Source organism: Triturus cristatus, chromosome 2_1 (assembly GCF_964204655.1).
Source record: "Triturus cristatus chromosome 2_1, aTriCri1.1, whole genome shotgun sequence".
Classification (NCBI taxonomy): Eukaryota; Metazoa; Chordata; class Amphibia; order Caudata; family Salamandridae; genus Triturus; species Triturus cristatus.
The window spans coordinates 817,320,502-817,338,753 of record NC_140581.1 but is presented as its reverse complement, the minus strand read 5'-3'; the positions used below and the strand labels follow the sequence as shown (position 1 = coordinate 817,338,753).

General features: G+C 40.3%; 1 protein-coding gene across 3 annotated transcripts in view; it reads left to right on the top strand.

Annotated features, from left to right (window-relative positions):
• Positions 1-16,056, top strand: part of LOC146865911 (spindle assembly abnormal protein 6 homolog) — a 516,535-nt gene extending 500,479 nt beyond the window's left edge. For all 3 annotated transcript variants that reach the window (XM_085632837.1, XM_085632841.1, XM_085632838.1), the window contains 2 exons: positions 9,312-9,394; positions 13,370-16,056. In XM_085632837.1, the coding sequence (XP_085488963.1) occupies positions 9,312-9,394; positions 13,370-13,461 (175 nt within the window). In that variant the 3' untranslated portion in view covers positions 13,462-16,056. The remainder of the gene's footprint in view (positions 1-9,311; positions 9,395-13,369) is intronic.
• Positions 16,057-18,252: the final 2,196 nt, after the last annotated feature.

Genomic DNA, 18,252 nt, shown 5'->3' with positions numbered 1-18,252 from the left:
ATGACAGAGATAATGTGTTTGAAGGGGAATATGACATAAGTGTTTTCCAGCTATATAGGACATTCGATAAAAACATCCCACTATAAAGATCTAGCATGTACAAAGATAAATGGTCAGAGGACTTCTATTGAGTAATCTCTGAAAGTGAATGGATACTTATTTGGGAGGGAGTCTTCCCTTTTTACCCAATATAAGACATACACCTGTAAAGTCATGCTAAGATAGTGCCTGTATGACCAAGAGTGATAGAATATTTAAACAATATTTGTCAGAGGGGTTATGTATTTAGGGGCTCTTGTGTGCATATGTGGTGGGAATGTGAAGTTCTCTTTTGCATTAAGTACATCAACAACAGTTAGTTAACAATAAACCCTCTTACTGGGACATGTTGACAATGAGGGCCTCTGCCCGTTGTCAGCGCTCAATAGAAAACCTGATGACACAATTGCCAGTCGCTTGACTGACTGTAGCGCAGAAAAGGAAGGTGCAGGATCCTTCTACAATGGCATTATTGTAGGGTACAATGTGGAATTTATATTCTACGGAGAGACTCCCAGCGATCCTTGGAGATCAGATGGACACATTTGAAAAGATATAGACACCCTTCTTGACATTTGTTAAGAGGAATGGCTTGGCAAGAAGGTTACCCTAACACCCTCCACCTCCCCTGCCCCTCCCCTGATTTGGTAAATCTGGCCAGGGTCAACCCGACCTTATTAGGATTGTCGGAGTGTAGTTATATGATTATAAATCTACTCGGACATGAGCAACAATTGCAGAATCTCATATGGTTTCTGTAATCTATCTTAATTTAACGGTTGCAAAATGCTTTTCTGGTTGAAATGTGTCTATGTAAAAAGCAAACGCGATTTTTCACAGAAAAATAATTTATGTCATGAATGTATGACATACTCTGTCGGTAACTGGCTAACCTTATATAAAGTTGTTTAAAAAAGATATGTGCACAAAATGTTTACAGAATATTGTGTTACTTTTAGCCAATACATTGACCTCACCTCCATTGTACTCCGGATCGCAGTTATCATATTTTAATTTGTCACTTTGATCGTTGCAGGCATTTAAAAAAATAAAAGATAAAAATAATGGCCCCAAGAATGCCCCAGATTGTAGTAAGGGCTTAACTTTCTTCACAATGACAAAAAATACTTTGATCAACAGATTGTGACACATCAGTGATCCAGAAGAAAGGTGACCCACATGGCATACATCTCTATTAGTTGAGGCCACGGTTATGCCTTTAGTGTTTTTACCTCGGACAATGCCACCATTATGTTCTCTGGTGTCAGTTGGAAGTGCCAGGCATTCGTGTACCTTTGCAATCAAATAGCACTGTCTGCAAGATTACGAGTAACACTGTAAAGCTAAGGCTCGCAGCTTTCTAATGACACCTCTCCCGAGGCTCTGTTCTCCGTGAGCGTAGAGAATAGGGGCCAGATATACTACCATTCCGTTTAGTGAGTCGCAAATTGGGTAGAATTGCGACTATTAATTTGCAACTCAACTGAATGTACAACAGTGTCTCAGACACTGTTTGCGATTCCCAATGGGGTCGCAAATCTCATGCCTCATCAATATTCATGAGGCAAGCGCAGTTTGCGAACCCCTTGGGAATGGCTAGCACTCACAGGGATGGTGGCCTGCTGGGGTCAGAAGACCACCATGTCTGTGACTGCTTTTTCAATAAAACAGTTTTTTTCTAAATGAAGCCCGTTTTCCTTTAAGGAAAACGGACTGCATTTAAAAAAGACCACTGACTGTTCTTAAAAAATATTTTCGCACTATTCACAAAGGGGAAGGGGTCCCGTGGGACCCCTTCCCCTTTTGTTGGTGGTAAACTGCGAGTGTTTTTTGGGACTGCAAATGCGGTTGCAAAACAATTGTACATTGGTGTTAGAGTCGCTATTAGGAAGGGACGCCCTTGGCATGCAAGTGTTATTTTGCGAATCAGTGACTCACAAAATAGCATTTGTTCAGACCACCACCGTTTTTTGCGGTCCTAAACGGGTTGATTTCCGTTTTGTGACCACAAAAAACTGTCGTACATCTGGGCCTAGGTCATTTTTCTGCCTTTTTCTACCAGCAGCGAAACCAGGAAGTGTTTATCTGGCAACAGTTCCTGCAACTGACATCATCATTAACACGATAAGGGAGGAACTCTTCCGCTCAAGCCTAGGAACGTGTGGGATGTAGTGTAGGATGGGGAGCACTGGAGCTGTACATGGCAGCAGCTGTCTCGGTGCTGGGTGCTTGGACTTGATCGTCCCATCCATGGTGCCCTATGGGATATTTTTTGGTCATGGAGATCACATCCCTAATGCCCAAAGGGTTAAGCTGCTGAGGTGGAATGTGAGGCTATTTTCGTGAACATCTACTTTGTGTTTTTTAGTATTGTGATTTCATCTTAGTGTATTGAAGATGCTATTGTTGATAGTACACGCATATGTGAGCTATGCACAAAATAAGCCTTTTGCGATCACAAACTGCGATTTGTAAAATCATTCTGTTTGCAGCCACAACATCCTGAAAGATAAAAGAAAGAAGTGAAGGCATATTATGTTACTATACCTTGTAGGCAGAAGTGGTGAACACCATCAGGTACTTGATCTTATGTTGATTGAAGGCAAAGCCAAAACTCTGAGATATCTCGCCCATAGTTTCAATATATATTCTTGTATTTCGTCATGAATGAAGATATACATTGACATTATTCCATCTCGCCCACATGTGAGGGAAGAGGCATTCTCTTATCATGAAGCAGGAATACCAAATCATCGGCATATATGGCCAGCCTGGCATGGTGACGACCAATGGTAGGCTTGTGATCAAGGGAATGATCACTCTCATCTAGCAATTAGTCAGTCATAATAACTTTAATTCGCAAATAGAATAACAGCATAAAAAGTATACTACAATAAAACATTACAGATAAAAAAGACATCTCTTAACGCTCAAAGTCATTAGACAATTTAAAAGGAATAAAAAATCATATTCAATGCCATTTCATATTCAATGCCATTAGTTCAATCATTAGAGCAGAGATAGTGCATCCCAGCGTCATTCTAACCACGATTGTCACTTTCGGGGTAAGTCTTTTGTTGACTCTAATATTCATAGACATTTTTCAGGGTAAACTTAGTAAGGAGACGAAATGTTAGTGTATAATTCACTATGCAGCTTTGGCATCGTTCATTCCACTGATAACAAGACATAACAAATGTAAACAGACTGGCTTATAGTCTGTGCTATAAAAACGAAAATCATATTTTTTTAATGTTTTTTGTCAGCTATGTCTTATGAGCTCATAATATTTACTGCACTTTAGTGGGCATTTGCTCTTCCTGCTGATCCAATGGGCGGGACTCTGGATTTTGTGCTTGACACACGCTTTCCCCTACACAAGAACTTATTTCCACACATTGCCTTCCTTCAGCTACTAGAGCGACATTTTCTTCGTTCTGAACTTCAGCTATTTACTAAGGCAGGCACACTTTTCTACCAGTTACTAAGCACAGAGAATGTGAATGTCCAGACTCCGATTTTCACTTGACCTTTTTTGTGGTGCCATGTATAAGGAAAATCCGAACAGAGGGAGGAGTCTTTAAGGAAGGGGCATCCAACCTATGGAACGGTCTGGCTCAAGCTAGCAAGGCATAATTTGCATCCTGAAAGTTTCTGAAAATTACATTTCTCAATAGTACCGGCATCGCTTTTGATTCGTGCAGGCATTTATAGCTAGCGACAATGCACAGTTTTGGTCATGGACATGCACAAACGCCTCTCTCAGTACTTGTGCAGTTCATTGTGATGATTGGGATTTAATTTTAAACTCATGGCTTGTTCTATAACCTTTATTGCATACACTATCAATTTAATTTTCTCTTATGCTGTTTTTTGTTTCAATGTCCTCAGCTGAGTTTGCTTTCCCATAGGTCTGAAATCTTCAACATTGTGTGGATCATTACCCATGACATTCACTCTGTCTTTATTTTATTTTTTAGAGTGATCGGTGTAGATATTGTATTTTATTTTCACGCACTAAGATAGAAGAGGCTGTGGTAAATTTATTTACTGTGTCATGGGAAATTGGCAGGATTGAGAGGATGTCCTCTTCATAGCTTCTCAGCTGTAAGATATATCTTTAATCTCATTTCTCAGTAGGTTTTGTCCTGGCTTTTGCAACAAAGGAAGTGAATCATTTTACTACAGTGAAATCTCAGACCATAAACACCGAGATCATATTTTACGTGGACCACTCGCTGTGAATGTCCCACGTGGTCTTTACTACTGTACGACTGATTGCCTTTGCAATTCAGACATCTATTGAATACTCTGTTAGTTGTGATACTTATTTTAAATTTATACTTAAAAAAAAATGAAGTCAATATTTTGAACTGCAATTTTAATTGTTAATTACAATTTTATGTTATTGTGATAATGTATGAAATGTAATCCTTTTGTTAGGCAAACCCCCCTTTACTAACTTGACTGTATTTGTGTTACTAACTACCTGAGTTTGCTCTATGTCGAGTTTATTAAACATTTGTTGTGTTTCTATTGAATCAGGAAATAAAGGATCATTCACCAAAACACTGTGTAAAAGGGACTTGCCAATATAGGTCACAATGATAATATTCTCTTTGCATTGTGGTGAACAATGAGACGTATGTGCCTATTGATGTAAATAGAAAATCACTTCACAGGATATTTTGCACATGCGGGGTCATCAGAAAATCACAGTGTCCCTGTGTCACTATGCACTGATCTGCCAATATGTCACCACATTGAAAAGGAATTAATGGAAGAAATAAAAATGAAGGGCATACTCCCAGGATGAGTGCCTAGACTGGTCATCATTAACACATTCAGCGATGTTTATTTGTTGGTTGATTGGCTTGTATTTGAACAACTGAAGGTGCTCCTGAAGCTGCTTTGTGCAAGACCCCTCCTGTACTGTATCTCTTCCTTCCTATGAAATGGAATGAAAGAAAAATACATGTAAACAACGCGACTTTAAAAAATATTTGCAGCATTATTCTGAAAAAGGACACCAGGGATCGGATATGGTGCCCTGAGAGGAAGAATAGTAAACACATGTACTGATTGAGGAGCACAGTAGATGATGAATGACCATGAAGGCCAGTCAAGTGCAAAAGGTGGAAGCTAGTGTTGGAAGCATACGGTAGGAGAGATGAAGCATATGCATGTCGTATTGATGCCAGTGCTTAATTTAAGCTGATTGGTGCCTGTGGGGCCCACCAGCACTTATTTTTGGGGACCAGAACTTATTTTTTTTCATCAGTCATTTACCAAGAGCAATAAATGGAATAACACACTAAACGGAAAGCAAGAGGATGTGAAAGACAGAAAAACTGTTGCAAAGTGAGAAAGCAGCAACCAAAATTAGTGAGATAAAGGTGTAGGGAGTGTCTGGTAATGGAGTTTAGAGACATGAGGTGGATTTAAGACTTCCTAGCCTTGGTATTCTTCGCATAGACGTTTAAATGCACCAGTCATGACCGGCCCTGATTTTGTTTTTCTTCGAATTAATTTTTATCAGATACCCCATTTTCAAACGTAACACTTGGGCTTTGCGATCTCCACCTGTCATAGTCCTATAAGCCTATTCCAAGCAAAAATGTATGCACTGACTCTCTCCACACCCCTTGAACAGCTGGTTTCCTCTTCCAAAGACCTTAAATCTGCCCCCCCCCCCAAGTCCCAACCCAATGAGTGCTGTGCCAACACAAGCTACAGAGATTAGACATATTTGACATGGCTTGCCCCTTAATAAAATTGGAGTTCATTCAAAGAATCATAGGACAGCAGGTAAAGACATACAACAGTGAAGAAGAGGATAAACCATTAAAATGAGAGAAAGGAGATATGCAGTTGTATGTGTACATCAGACAGAGCTAGGACAAGAGTTCATTGAGGGACACAGGAGGGTTGACATAGACAAAGTTGTGATTGTAAAGATTTTGAGGCTGGAAATAGGAAAATAAGCACAGAATGAAATGTCTGAAATTTAAACTGATGAAATATCATACGTGAGGAAAGTGGAAGCTAGATGCATGCCACAATAGCTACAAAGACAGTAAGGAGACACAGCTGATTGAGTGACGCCGCAGAATTGGAGCTTATGAAGGTCAAGTGGAATTCAGGACCTAAAGATTGCCTTCTCGAAAATAGTGTGTGTTATTTGTCACATAAGGTTTAGTTTAAGACATGACAAGGGCTAAATAAATGTAACATGCCTGAATATGTGAAACTATAGAAGTAATGGCTACTAAACATGTCCCCTCTATAGTGTATGGTTCTGAGGCTTTTAGAGGTAGGGCTGACAAAATAATTAACAACGCAATAACTGGCACCTCTCTGTGAGTGTTCAACCTCCCACACCAAGCTTCACCAGCCCAAATACGCCTGGAGTTCAGCCTTTGAAGAAAGAATGTAAACAGCTTTGGTGCATATTTATAATCCTGCTATAATTTATAAAAAACTACAAGGGAGCCACACTAAGCAGCATCATGTGGAAGGCTATTTATGGCCCAGGAAACTGCCAGGCACATGACTAACTAAATCTGTCTCTAACGGTGCTTCAGGCAAAGGCTCTTTTGGCCCTAACTCTCATCCATCCATCCCATAGCAGAGCTTTAAACTCAGTAGGGAAAATCTTCCTTTACCCTGTTATAAAAAAGATCACACGCCTGACTGATAATAGGCAAATATGGTCCATTAAAGCCTCAACCATACCTCGGGGAACTGTTTGGGTTAAAGACAAAACGTAAGCTGCTGAACATTCCGCTAGTTCACTTCTCCACATGATTCAATTCTCCTGTCTGGAGGGGAAATTCTATAAGATCATATGTTGGCTGTGCCACTAGTCAAGAGAAGACTGTAGAAGGCTATCTTTCCCATGGGAATGTTTTGGGAGTCCATTTATAACATCTTATAAATGTAACTTATCATTGGGACAAGATAGGAACTGATAACATCCTATAAATGTAACTTACCATTGGGACAAGATCGGAAGGTAAAGTTTAGTATGCCTGAACTCAGAATATAAAGATGCATCTTTTAGTGATGATTATTTTTACATTCTGTGTTTGAAAATGCCACTTTTAGAAAGGAGATATTTCTTGCTTAGCCATACTGTGTGCCTCTGCTAGGGTTGTGTAGTGACTGCCTGGCTTTGGAGTGACAGGGGCTGGGGATGTGCATTCTGTTCAGACAGCCACTTGGGGGGGTGAGGTGTGTCCTGCCTTTCTAGGGTGAGTCAGGGCTGGGCTGGATAGGCCTGGGCTGCATCATTCAGAGTAGGTGAAGGAGATTTATTTCACATCTGAATTGGCCTGTCTGCCTTGGGCAATGCTGTCTCCACCTCCTGCCAAGAAGCTGCACCAGAGAGGACATAACTGGTTTTGACTGGGTAAAGAGCTTCTCTGCAACCAGGGAACAAAGGAATTTGTTCTACGAAAAGTGGGTCCCAGACCACATGCTTTTAGATGACTTCTGGAATTCATGAGGAACGTTTGCCAAGGAGAAGAGCGGAGCTGGAGAAACTGAAGGAGAAGTACTGCCCCTTTGCTGTGTGCTGTCTGGGGTTGGCCTGCAGTGGCTGTTTCTGGCAAGAAAAGGACAAGGACTTTGCTGTGTGCTGTGTCACCTGCTTGAGGAAGATCTCCAAGGGCTTGAAGTAGAGCTTGCTTCCTGTTTTGAAGTCTCAGGGCTATAAAGACTTCACCCCCAGCTCCCCTGAACGTCCTTGCTGGGAGTTCTGACCTGCCAAGAGGTGCCTGTTGCTGTTCTGGGCCTCTGGGGGTTGTTCCTGCTGTTGGGAGCAGGAATAGTAACGCAACAATGAGAAGCGCGACGCAGCCGCGCCTGTTTCCGGTGTATCGCCGAAGAAACCGATGCATCGCCTGCCCGCGGCTGGAGAAATAGCCGCATGCCACATCGAGTGCACCAATCTATGGAGTCCTTGATCACCACACTGATTCTGACGCAGGCCCTGCTGTGCGACTGCAAGAACCAACGCATCGTGAGACCGTGGCTGAAGAAACCAACGTAGCGTTGTTGCTGCCGCTGCATCGTGAAACGATGCATCCCCGATCCTCACACATCGAATCGGGGCGCCAAGTCTACAAGGACTCCGGGCTACAGTAAGAAACCAACACAGCACCTCCATACGGAGTAAGAAACCGACGCATTACCTCCTCTTCAGTAAGGAACCAACGCATCACCTCCCATGCGTGGCAGCAAGGAACCAACGCACCACCTCCCCTGGAGTAAGGAACCAGCACATCACCTTCCCTGAGCACAAGGAACTGACTCATCACCTTTCCTGCAGCTGGTTCTGCTTTTGACACATCCAAGGTACTTTTTGTCGAAAGTGTTGCACCTATAATCTGCTATGGACTGAACTATATCTATCTTTTAAAAGTCATATTTTGATTACTGTGTTGTGGATGTTTGTTGTTTTGGTCTTGTTTGGTTTAGATAGTGATTACTTATTTTTCTAAACTAGTGTAGTGTCCATTGGTAATGTTTTCACTGTATTACGGTATGTGTGCACAAATGCTTTACACACTGCTTCTGAGAAAAGCCTGTCTGCTCGTGCCAAACTACCAAGGGGGTGGCAGGAGTTATTTTAGAAGTGTATCCCCCCTACCCTTACTAGGAAGAAGAGAAGTGTCCCTACTTGGTCAACAGTGCAAACCATTGCCAACTAGAGACCCCCATTTCTAACAAAGACCTGAATCTGTGCTGGAAATTCCTGAAATGTACGAGTCTGTTGGAATCAAAACTGACAAAACTGGCTCCAAGGCAAGTGGTTTCTTCTTTTACACCCACACTTGGCTGTACTTCATTCATCTGACCGCCCTAGAAGAAGTACCTTCTTCGGTGTCCCTGAATTATGATCCGATAATCCCTCATGGCCCAGTTTATTCCAAAGCGTCACACTCACTTCCTTACGAAAGCATTTTCTTCCGCGTTTTTTCACTAACAAAGCGATAATGTTTTATGATCCTTGCTGTTTTTCTCTTGTATTTTTAAAAGGGGGGCTTCAGGTTCACCAAACTCTTTTTAATTAGTGAATGATCAAGACACAGGGAGATATATTTACAGCTGAACTTTTTATTTGTGTTTTTAATTATAAGTTTTAATTAACTGAACAATAACGTTTATTCATTCATTTATATAGAATTTTCAGAGAGCTTGGGTGTTTAGATGAATTTTGATTATTTTCTCAAGTCTGTATAACTTATTAGCATATATTGAAATTGCAGAGATCGGCCAGGTCTGGATATGAAATATTTGAATTGTGGCGTACCCATCAGAGGACCAAATCCTTCAAATGCAACTGGGACAGGTACGCATATTTCACAATTCACATCAAATCGCCATTTAAATGACGTTTTTGAAAGCTTGTGACAAGTCTTCTTCCCAGAAAACACTGGTTGGCAATGAATTGTAGGCTAATGAATCCAGTTGCCTGTTTCTCCTTACTGTCAAGTTTGCTGTTGTGTTACGCCATTCTAATATATATAGAAATGTTTTCATGGAATATCCGATTTTTTTACCTCCTCTATTCATATAAATAACTGGCATGTGATATTGGAATAAAAATGTCCATATCCCCACAAAACATTTGTGTTGTTCAGGGTTTGTTTCCATTATTCACATATTTTTTTAATTTCTACTTTTCCAATGAGTAATATGACATTTCTTGAAACAAATTTATTTGCAAATAATAAAAACAGGTCTTCACCAAGCACATACTGTGTCAGAATTGCACTATATAATGATAGCGCCCTAAAACTTTTCTTGTAAAACTGTAAGACCTCCGAGGTCAGAGCCATTTTTCCAGGGCCTCGGTTAACACTGAAATGGTGTTCATCCTTAACAACGAGCACGTCTAAATCCGAAGAAGGGCTGGTGGTGCACATGTTGTAGCGGTACAGCCTTTCAAGTTTTGAGGTCAAGAGAATTTGTTAGTTGTACTCATTAAGATCAGAATTGCATTTCTACTTTGTCCCCTCATCACACTCGGCGCTAGAGATTGGAAACTCTATTGCAAACTGTATTTAACAAAATCATGAAACTGAATGAAGTTCCTAGATCCTACACTCCCACACTGTCCTCGAACCAATGCTTTCTCCTGTGTCGTCAGTCTCTGGATTGGGGTGGCAGGGGTGCCACTGAGGCCTATTATGTAGGATATCAAAATTGTGATTTTATTTACAGGAACAGTTCTGAAACCTCCCTAGCTCGTATAGTTCGACCAGATATTGCAGTATACATGTGTGCATGTCAGGCATAAGAGGAGATGGATTGGTTTATATCTCCTAGTAAGACAGAAGCACCATGAAATAATTCTCTCTCGGCATCTCAACAGTAAGCATGGAAAGTGCATCTTTCCATTTTCTGCCGACATGAGGGGACATGTGTAAGAGTTGTGTGGAAGAGAGATGAGCGTCCATACAACGTGATTTCATCACGCGAGAGCCATGTCATTCAGCTAAAGGCAGAGCTGCTCCCTGAAAAGATTAATAATAAGGGCAGGCATGCTCAACATTCTTGTAGAAATGGAACAGAGAGAGAGCAGTGAATGTTCCTGTTCATACAGAAGGTATGATTCTCTGTTTCCTCAATAGAGGATAAGAAACTATGCACACTAGGTGGTATCTTCCCGCAGAAGATTCTCCCTCTAGATGCCATCCTGGGTGATCACCTTGTACACTGAATCATGGCAAGGGCCATTTGGGTTCAGGATAGACAACTGCTGAACCTGCTGGCACAGTGGTATCACTGATGAGTTCTAGGCCGAAGCAGTGGCTGGTGGAAAAGTCACAGAGTCCATGTGCTCTATAAAAGAGGTAAGTTAGAGGAATTCTGATTAATCTGGAAAGCATTGATACAGCAGGTATATAAAATGAGTATCTAGCTGAGGATCTCATGATCCATATGGAGCAGAATGTATGTCTTCTTGGGATAGTGTAACCCCCTTCCTCTGATGAGGAAATGAATAAGGGTTATGTTCCTTCAGCTGCTCTATAACGTCCATTAACTGAGATGATCATGCTTTATAAATGAAAGGATCAAACATACCCCATCTTCTAGATATTAAGGATTTTAGGCAATATATTCCTGAAACAGTAAATAAAACACTCTTCCACCTAGTTTTTCAGGCTGGATATAATTGGAATTCAATGATTTGACTCCATCAGATTCTGTGGCCAAAAGGGTGGATGAAGCATTTAAGAGAGTCCCTATGGCACTAACATTTACTATCAGAGCTAGTGCTTAAGTAGCCTATGCAGCACAATAGTTTAACTGGTGTTTTAAGTCTGTAATATCAACAATAGTAATATTGTCATATCTTCCTTGAATCTGTTGAGAAACAAGTGGCATTGATTACGTCTATCTCTTGCAACAGTCTTAAGCCTTCCGGATTGCATCATCAGAGAAGAAAACCTAAGCAAGGCAAAACCTTTGTCTTGTTTATTGATGAAAAATAGAGATAGGTTCAGAAAATGTGATGTTTCACCGATTACATTTAGTTTATTCCAAAATATGTGATTTCAGTTGAATATTTTGAACAAATGAAGCAATAATGCTATGATTTCTTCTCAAGCAAGATTCATTAGGCTACTGATTAGGTACTTAAACAAGCATTGGCAAAGCCAATATGTCTGAGGTTGGCCAGTCTTTTGGCTATGTTAATGTTTATTTTGTTTTATCATGCTTGTTGCAAATCTTAGTTTGAGGAGCAGAGGGCACTCGTCACCCTTGATTAAAAATAAATGGCTGAAAGGAAAAATATTTTTTGGTCTCTAAAATAAAGTTTCCATTGAAAGCTCTGACACTGATGTCAATTATGTTGTGTGGGGTTGTGCTCTTTTTGAACGAGCAGAATGACTGACCATGAAGTTAGCCAAAGGCTGAAGTAGCTGGCTCCTTGCACTTAGAATCATGATACATATGACTAAACTATTCATGATAGGGCTTTTAAAGTGGCATGCTAACTTGAGGCATGTGTAAATTTGGTGACACTGCATACAGGCAAATAATGATTTTTACTAATCTGGCAAGTCCACCAGCTTTCACTTGCTATCAACCCAATGCATAGTCTTGTACCACAAAACCAGAAAACGTAATTATGAGGACTACTTGGCTAAAGAGATTTTGTCATATTTGATATTGACAATTCTCACAAAGTCGATACCATTGATGTATTTCCTGCAGCATATACTATGGCCTTACTGTAACATTAAGTACATTAATTGAGGATTAGCCACTTTTACCATTTTTTAGGAGTCAGAGCACATACATGTAAAAACCAACAATACCAGTCCACAAGCAAATATGGATGGCACTTTTGCACCACTGAATGTCAATGCTTATTTTGTTTTATCATGTTTTTTGCAAAATGTTGTTGGCTGAGAGGAGGGCCCTCATCAAACAAATAGAAGCAATAGTTTTACTTGAACTATCAGGGTCATTGACTCCTCAAGCTAGAAAGCTAGATTGCATACCTTTTTTGGAGGTGGAGTAGTGGGAGGGAATGTACACCAGGTTGTGGACCAGATGGACTAATAGGTCCTCCTAATACGCTACATACTGTTTTGTTAGTGTTTAACTTAAGTGTGTGTGACTGTATCCAAGCATAAAAAGTGGCCAGGTAACTGTGAAGAAATTAGTGCTGTTTGTCCGATTACAACACTATGAGGGAACAATTTGATTGTTGATGGGATATGAATAAAATACGAGTGAATCAGAGAGACTTGAGAAACCACATAACCGATAAGGAAGAACATGACCTGAAGACAAGTCCTGAGGATCTTCATAGTTGAGCAGTTAAGTAAGAGTGGAAAAGGGAAAGGTCTTAGCTGTTTTCACTTAGCCTTCAATGGAAGATTGAATCTACACAAATGTTTGTAATCATGGTCTCATACTATGGATTGGAATATAAAACTCTGAAAAATAGTGTTAAAGTTATGCTACAAATCCAAATTGATGAGAGTATTGACTCTACCAAAATACATTACACCACAGAGTACATCCAGCACAAACTTTTCCCTACCATGAGTGGGCCAAAGCCCTCTAACCAGGGTCAAACAGTTGTTCCCCTTTCCAAAATCGAAAAGAACTTTGCGTTGGCCGCCTCCTCCAAATCATACGTTTACAGTTAGTTCTGCTTTTGGGTTTAAATAAAGGGTAGGTTGTGCCCATAACAGCTTAGTTTTTAAACTAAGGCTAATAAAAATGTAATTGTTGTTTTTGTATATCTTTTGCGCAATTGATTTGACACTTGCATTTCATACTTTTATTTTTCTTCCACTAGTACCGCCGAGACCATCGTTAGCAAGACAAGGAAGTTTACCAGTCATTTCAGCATATTTTCCCGGACAGCAACCAAGACTTCCCGCATCCTAGCAAGAAGACTACTCGGGAATGGTGCTAAAAAGTACAATGCATCTGACAGAGAAAAGGGAACAAATCTGACTGAAATCCAGAGGTGCTTCTATAAACTGCCAAAGTGAAACATTGTTGTGCCTTAGGGAATTAAATAACACATGTTTATTTCTGTTGATAGTTCCTACTCGGCAAGGGCTGTATGTATCGGTTTGTTTGGTGGTGCTCTCGCCAGTTGTGTGATTGCGTGAGGTCCTTGGTACCAAAGATTTGTTCGATAATTTCTTTTACCTGAAATCATCCATCGTAAGTCAAATATTAAAAATGCTGTTTAAAGGCGAACTGTATTTATTCTGTAAAATATAAAGATAATCGTGGTGAGAGGTATCTGTAAACTGTGTATTTGTAAATCATGGATTACCCAATGTCTTTATGTAATTTTCTGCTTTATTTCCAAATTATTTTCTGTTTTAATTCAAACCTTTTGCTTAACAGGCTTGTTCTTGCCACAGTCTAGGAAATTGCATATAAGTAGATTGTGAACCAACACAGGCTAAGTTCCCATTTACTATTCAAATCATGTGCAGAGCTATAATGACTTAAACACTAGCTTAATCCCATTTTTTAAAATTTACAGTGTCTGGAGTACAAATTTATCATAAACTATAAAATATGTGTTTTAATGCAGGAAAACCGCAGACTGGCAATTTAATGGAAAAACATGTCAATCACTTTATCTCTTATTGAATGCAATGTTGACCAGTGTAGTACCCCCATTTCTTAAATATAGTCAGACATTCTGATTGACATTGAAAATATTTTAGTAATAATAGATTTATTAAAACGTGTAAAAAGTTCAGAAATCGGAACATACTTTTTCAGCTGAGCATGACCTTGCCTGGGACAGTATCCATGCAGCTGCTTATATCTGTGAGCTGATCATGCAAATACTTACACATGCTTTTACACCCGTGTGTTGCCAAAGAACCAGGGTATCACAAAAAATAATGATGGTGCGTGCTGTTATTCTGCTTCCGTTTCTGTGTTTTCTCGCATTATGTAAGCAAACCGATTGTATTATGCCATTTTGAAAACGTAGAATACGTTTGAGTGGGTTTTTTTTTGCAGTACGTTTCCTCTTGATGTATCATTTCTTTAATCCTTGCAAACTCTAAAATATCTCGATCAATTAAATCAGTGTACACATCAGTCACCAACTTTTATTTGACTGCTTTCACTTTGTGATGAAGTACTGGGATTTCTAGCACTCCTCACAACAAACACAATCAAAATTTAATTGCATGGAATATATACGTTTCTGTGGTGAAGGGTTTGTCTGCATACATGTGTTTATTTATGGTTCAAGGATATGGAATCATGTTACCTTGGCTTTTTCATAACACTTGTGTAAACTGAGAAAATTACTGTGACCAGCTGAAAAAATCTGAATGTTATTTCCTTACTGACGCTCGTAGTAGAACAAAAGGGATGCACCTTAAACGTGATTCCTTTTCAGAATGCAGGAGAAAGTTCACATTTTTTAATCTGAAAATATTTGCCACTGGGGATTTGTATGATGGGGTGTTCTTGCTTGCTGGCAGTTTAAAAAAACTGCAGTCAGTTGTGTAAATTTGTAATCTTGACGTGGTCGTGTCCATCTTGACTTTCCTTACAGAATGTAAGAATTTGATCTTTAAGAGTTAGGTTGCGGAAATCGTATAAAATTTTAAAGTATATGTTGCACTTATTTGGCTATGAATTAAATATTATTCCAATGAACAAATTTATGGTGGTGCTGCACCTTTAACTGGTAGCCGATAATCTTTGTAATATTGTTGAAACCCCATTGCAGATGAAAGGGGGTTTGGTTTTGCTATGCTTGTTGCACAGAAGACCACTGTAGAATAAAAAAAAAAAAAGACAGCCCAACATTGATTTCTTTTCCATCCGAAATTGCACTTAATCTGTAATCCTTTTCAAATAGATGTTTCTGGTTTTCATCTTCTAGTGATATCCTATCTTTCTTTTCATTAAGGAGACTTTGCACACCCATACTGTTACACACCAGTCTTTGTATTACAACCCATGCTTCTCTTTTCATTGTTGAATAGTTGTCCCATGTTTTGAGGTCTGTAACTATCATCCTCATCACTTCGGAAACCTATACCACAGGGCTCCATTTTGCCTAAATTTACTCTGTGTTGTAAATGGGAACACCTAGTTTCAGCCATCATGTGTTTTTCATTTTTTTAACCAGTGTTACCGCTTTTAACATTTCAAGTACTCTTCTCACAGACACCTGTTAATCAGTTCAAACTAGAAACTTGAACAGATGCCTTATACATGAGAGCACCAGTCAATTGGGAATAGATGCAGTACATTATTCTGGCAGCTGGCTTTTTGAAGAGTATGAGATTACTGCACACTTGCCAGTGTTTTTTGATGCCCACACAGCATCAACCTCTCGAGTTCTCTCTCAATGTTTACATGTTCTCCTTGTTGTATTCATACCCACATTGTATAAAAGTTATGTACAATTTGAGTTATATGGTGAAGCACAACAAGTGTATTTAATAAATGTCTATCAATAAAGTATTTGTAATATTTTGATTAATATATATTTGTTGGTGTATTTTTTTTTAATTAAAATGAATTCTGGATTTTGCATCTCCTTGAGAAAGATAGTTTTAGAGCGGTAGTCTCTGCATTAATGTTATCCCGTTTAGACTACTGCAATAGTCTTTATTTGACGATTAATAATAAACCTCATAATAGACTCCAGATGGTTCAAAACACGGCAGCAAGACTGCTCACTGGCACTCCTAGGTCGGTATCAATCAGGAAAGGCATTACTGACCTTCATTGGCTCCCAATCAGAAAACGAGCCCAATTTAAGGCTCTTTGCACGGTTTTCAAAGCCCTACAGGGAACAAGACCTACGGATCTAAGAGAACGTAACAATGGTACGTCCCGGGGAGAGCATTGCGCTCAACGGAAGCCAAAAGGGCAGCAGTTCCTAGGGTAAATAAGGCCAGCTGGGGTGGCAAGAGCATTGTTCTCAGAGCCACAACCGCCTGGAACGAGCTGCCTTTTTATTTAAGGTCTGCTACGGAACTCCTAACTTTCAGAAAAAACTTGAAGACATGGCTGTTCACAGTCTAATATCCGGTTAACTCCTGAGGGTGTACTCTCTTTCAGGTAAACAGTGTGCAGCGCCAGGACACCCTTGGGTAACAGTGCGCTTTATAAGTTTGTATAACATAACATATACTACTCCAGTATATGTTATTCCACTCTACGCCATTTCACTGTATGCCACTTCATTCTATGCTATTCCACTGTATGCTATTGTAAATTATGCCACCCCACTGTAGCTATTACACTGTACCCCACACCACTGCATGCTACTCCAGTCTACACCACTCCATCATACGCCACTCCACTGTACGCTACTCCACTATACACTATAACACTCTATGCCACTCCACTATAAAACACTCTGATCTACACCACTACACCTTGTATACAATTCCACTCCACGCTAGTCCACTCTACGCTATTACACTGTATGCAATTCCACTCTATGCCTCATCAGTTTATGCCACTCCACTGTATGCCACCCCGCTATATGCTACTTCAGGATATGCTCTTCCACTCTACGTCACTCCACTCTACCCCACTCCATTCTACGCTATTCCCTTGGACGGAACTCCATTGTACGCTAAACCACAGTATGCTATTACACTCTACCTCATTCCAGTAAATGGCACTCCAGTGTACACCACTTCACTGTGCTCCACTGCACTGTACGCTATTCCAGTCTACACCACTCTACTGTACACCACTCCATTCTACACTATTTCACTATATGCCGCTCCTCTATACACTACTTCACTCCAGTGTACACCACTCTACGGCACACTGTAGTACGCTAGTCCATGGGATGCCACTCCACTCAGCTAAATGCTATTCCACTCTACCCCACGACACTGTACACAACTCCAGTCTACACCACTCTACTCTGCGCTATTCTTCTGAATGCTATTCTACTCTACGCCATTCCACTCCACTGCTTGCTTCTCCACTCTATGCTATTTAACTCTACATCACTCCACTCTACCCCACTCCACTCCACTCCACCCCACTCCATTCTATGCTATTTCACTGGATGCCACTCCATTGTACGCTATTCCACAGTATGCTACTACACTCTACCACATTCCAGTGCATGGCACTCCAGTGTACACCACTTCACTGTGCTCCACTGCACTGTACGCTGCTCTACTATATGCTATTCCAGTCTACATCACTCTACTCTACACCACTCCATTCTACGCTATTTTACTGTATACAGCTCCATCATACACTACTCGAGTGTACACCAGTCCAAGCCACTCCAGTCTACGCTAGTCCATGGGATATCACTCTACTCAACTATATGCTAATCCACTCTACCCCACTACACTGTACGCCACTCCACTCTTCGCTATTTTTCTCTATGCTATTCTTCCCTACACCTCTCCACTGTACTTTACTCTACGCTATTCCACTGTATGCCACTCCATTGTACGCTATAACTCTGTAAGCAACTTCAGTCTTTGCCACTCTAATGTATGCTTTTCCACTCTAACCTACTCCACTGTGCGCCATTCCACCATATACTATTACACTGTACCTCACCCCACAATAAACGACTCCAGTCTAAACCACTTCACTTTACACCACTCCACTGTACGCCTCTACACTATACGCTATTACACTCTATGCCACTCCACTGTAAGACACTTCAGTCTACACTACTCCACCCTCACA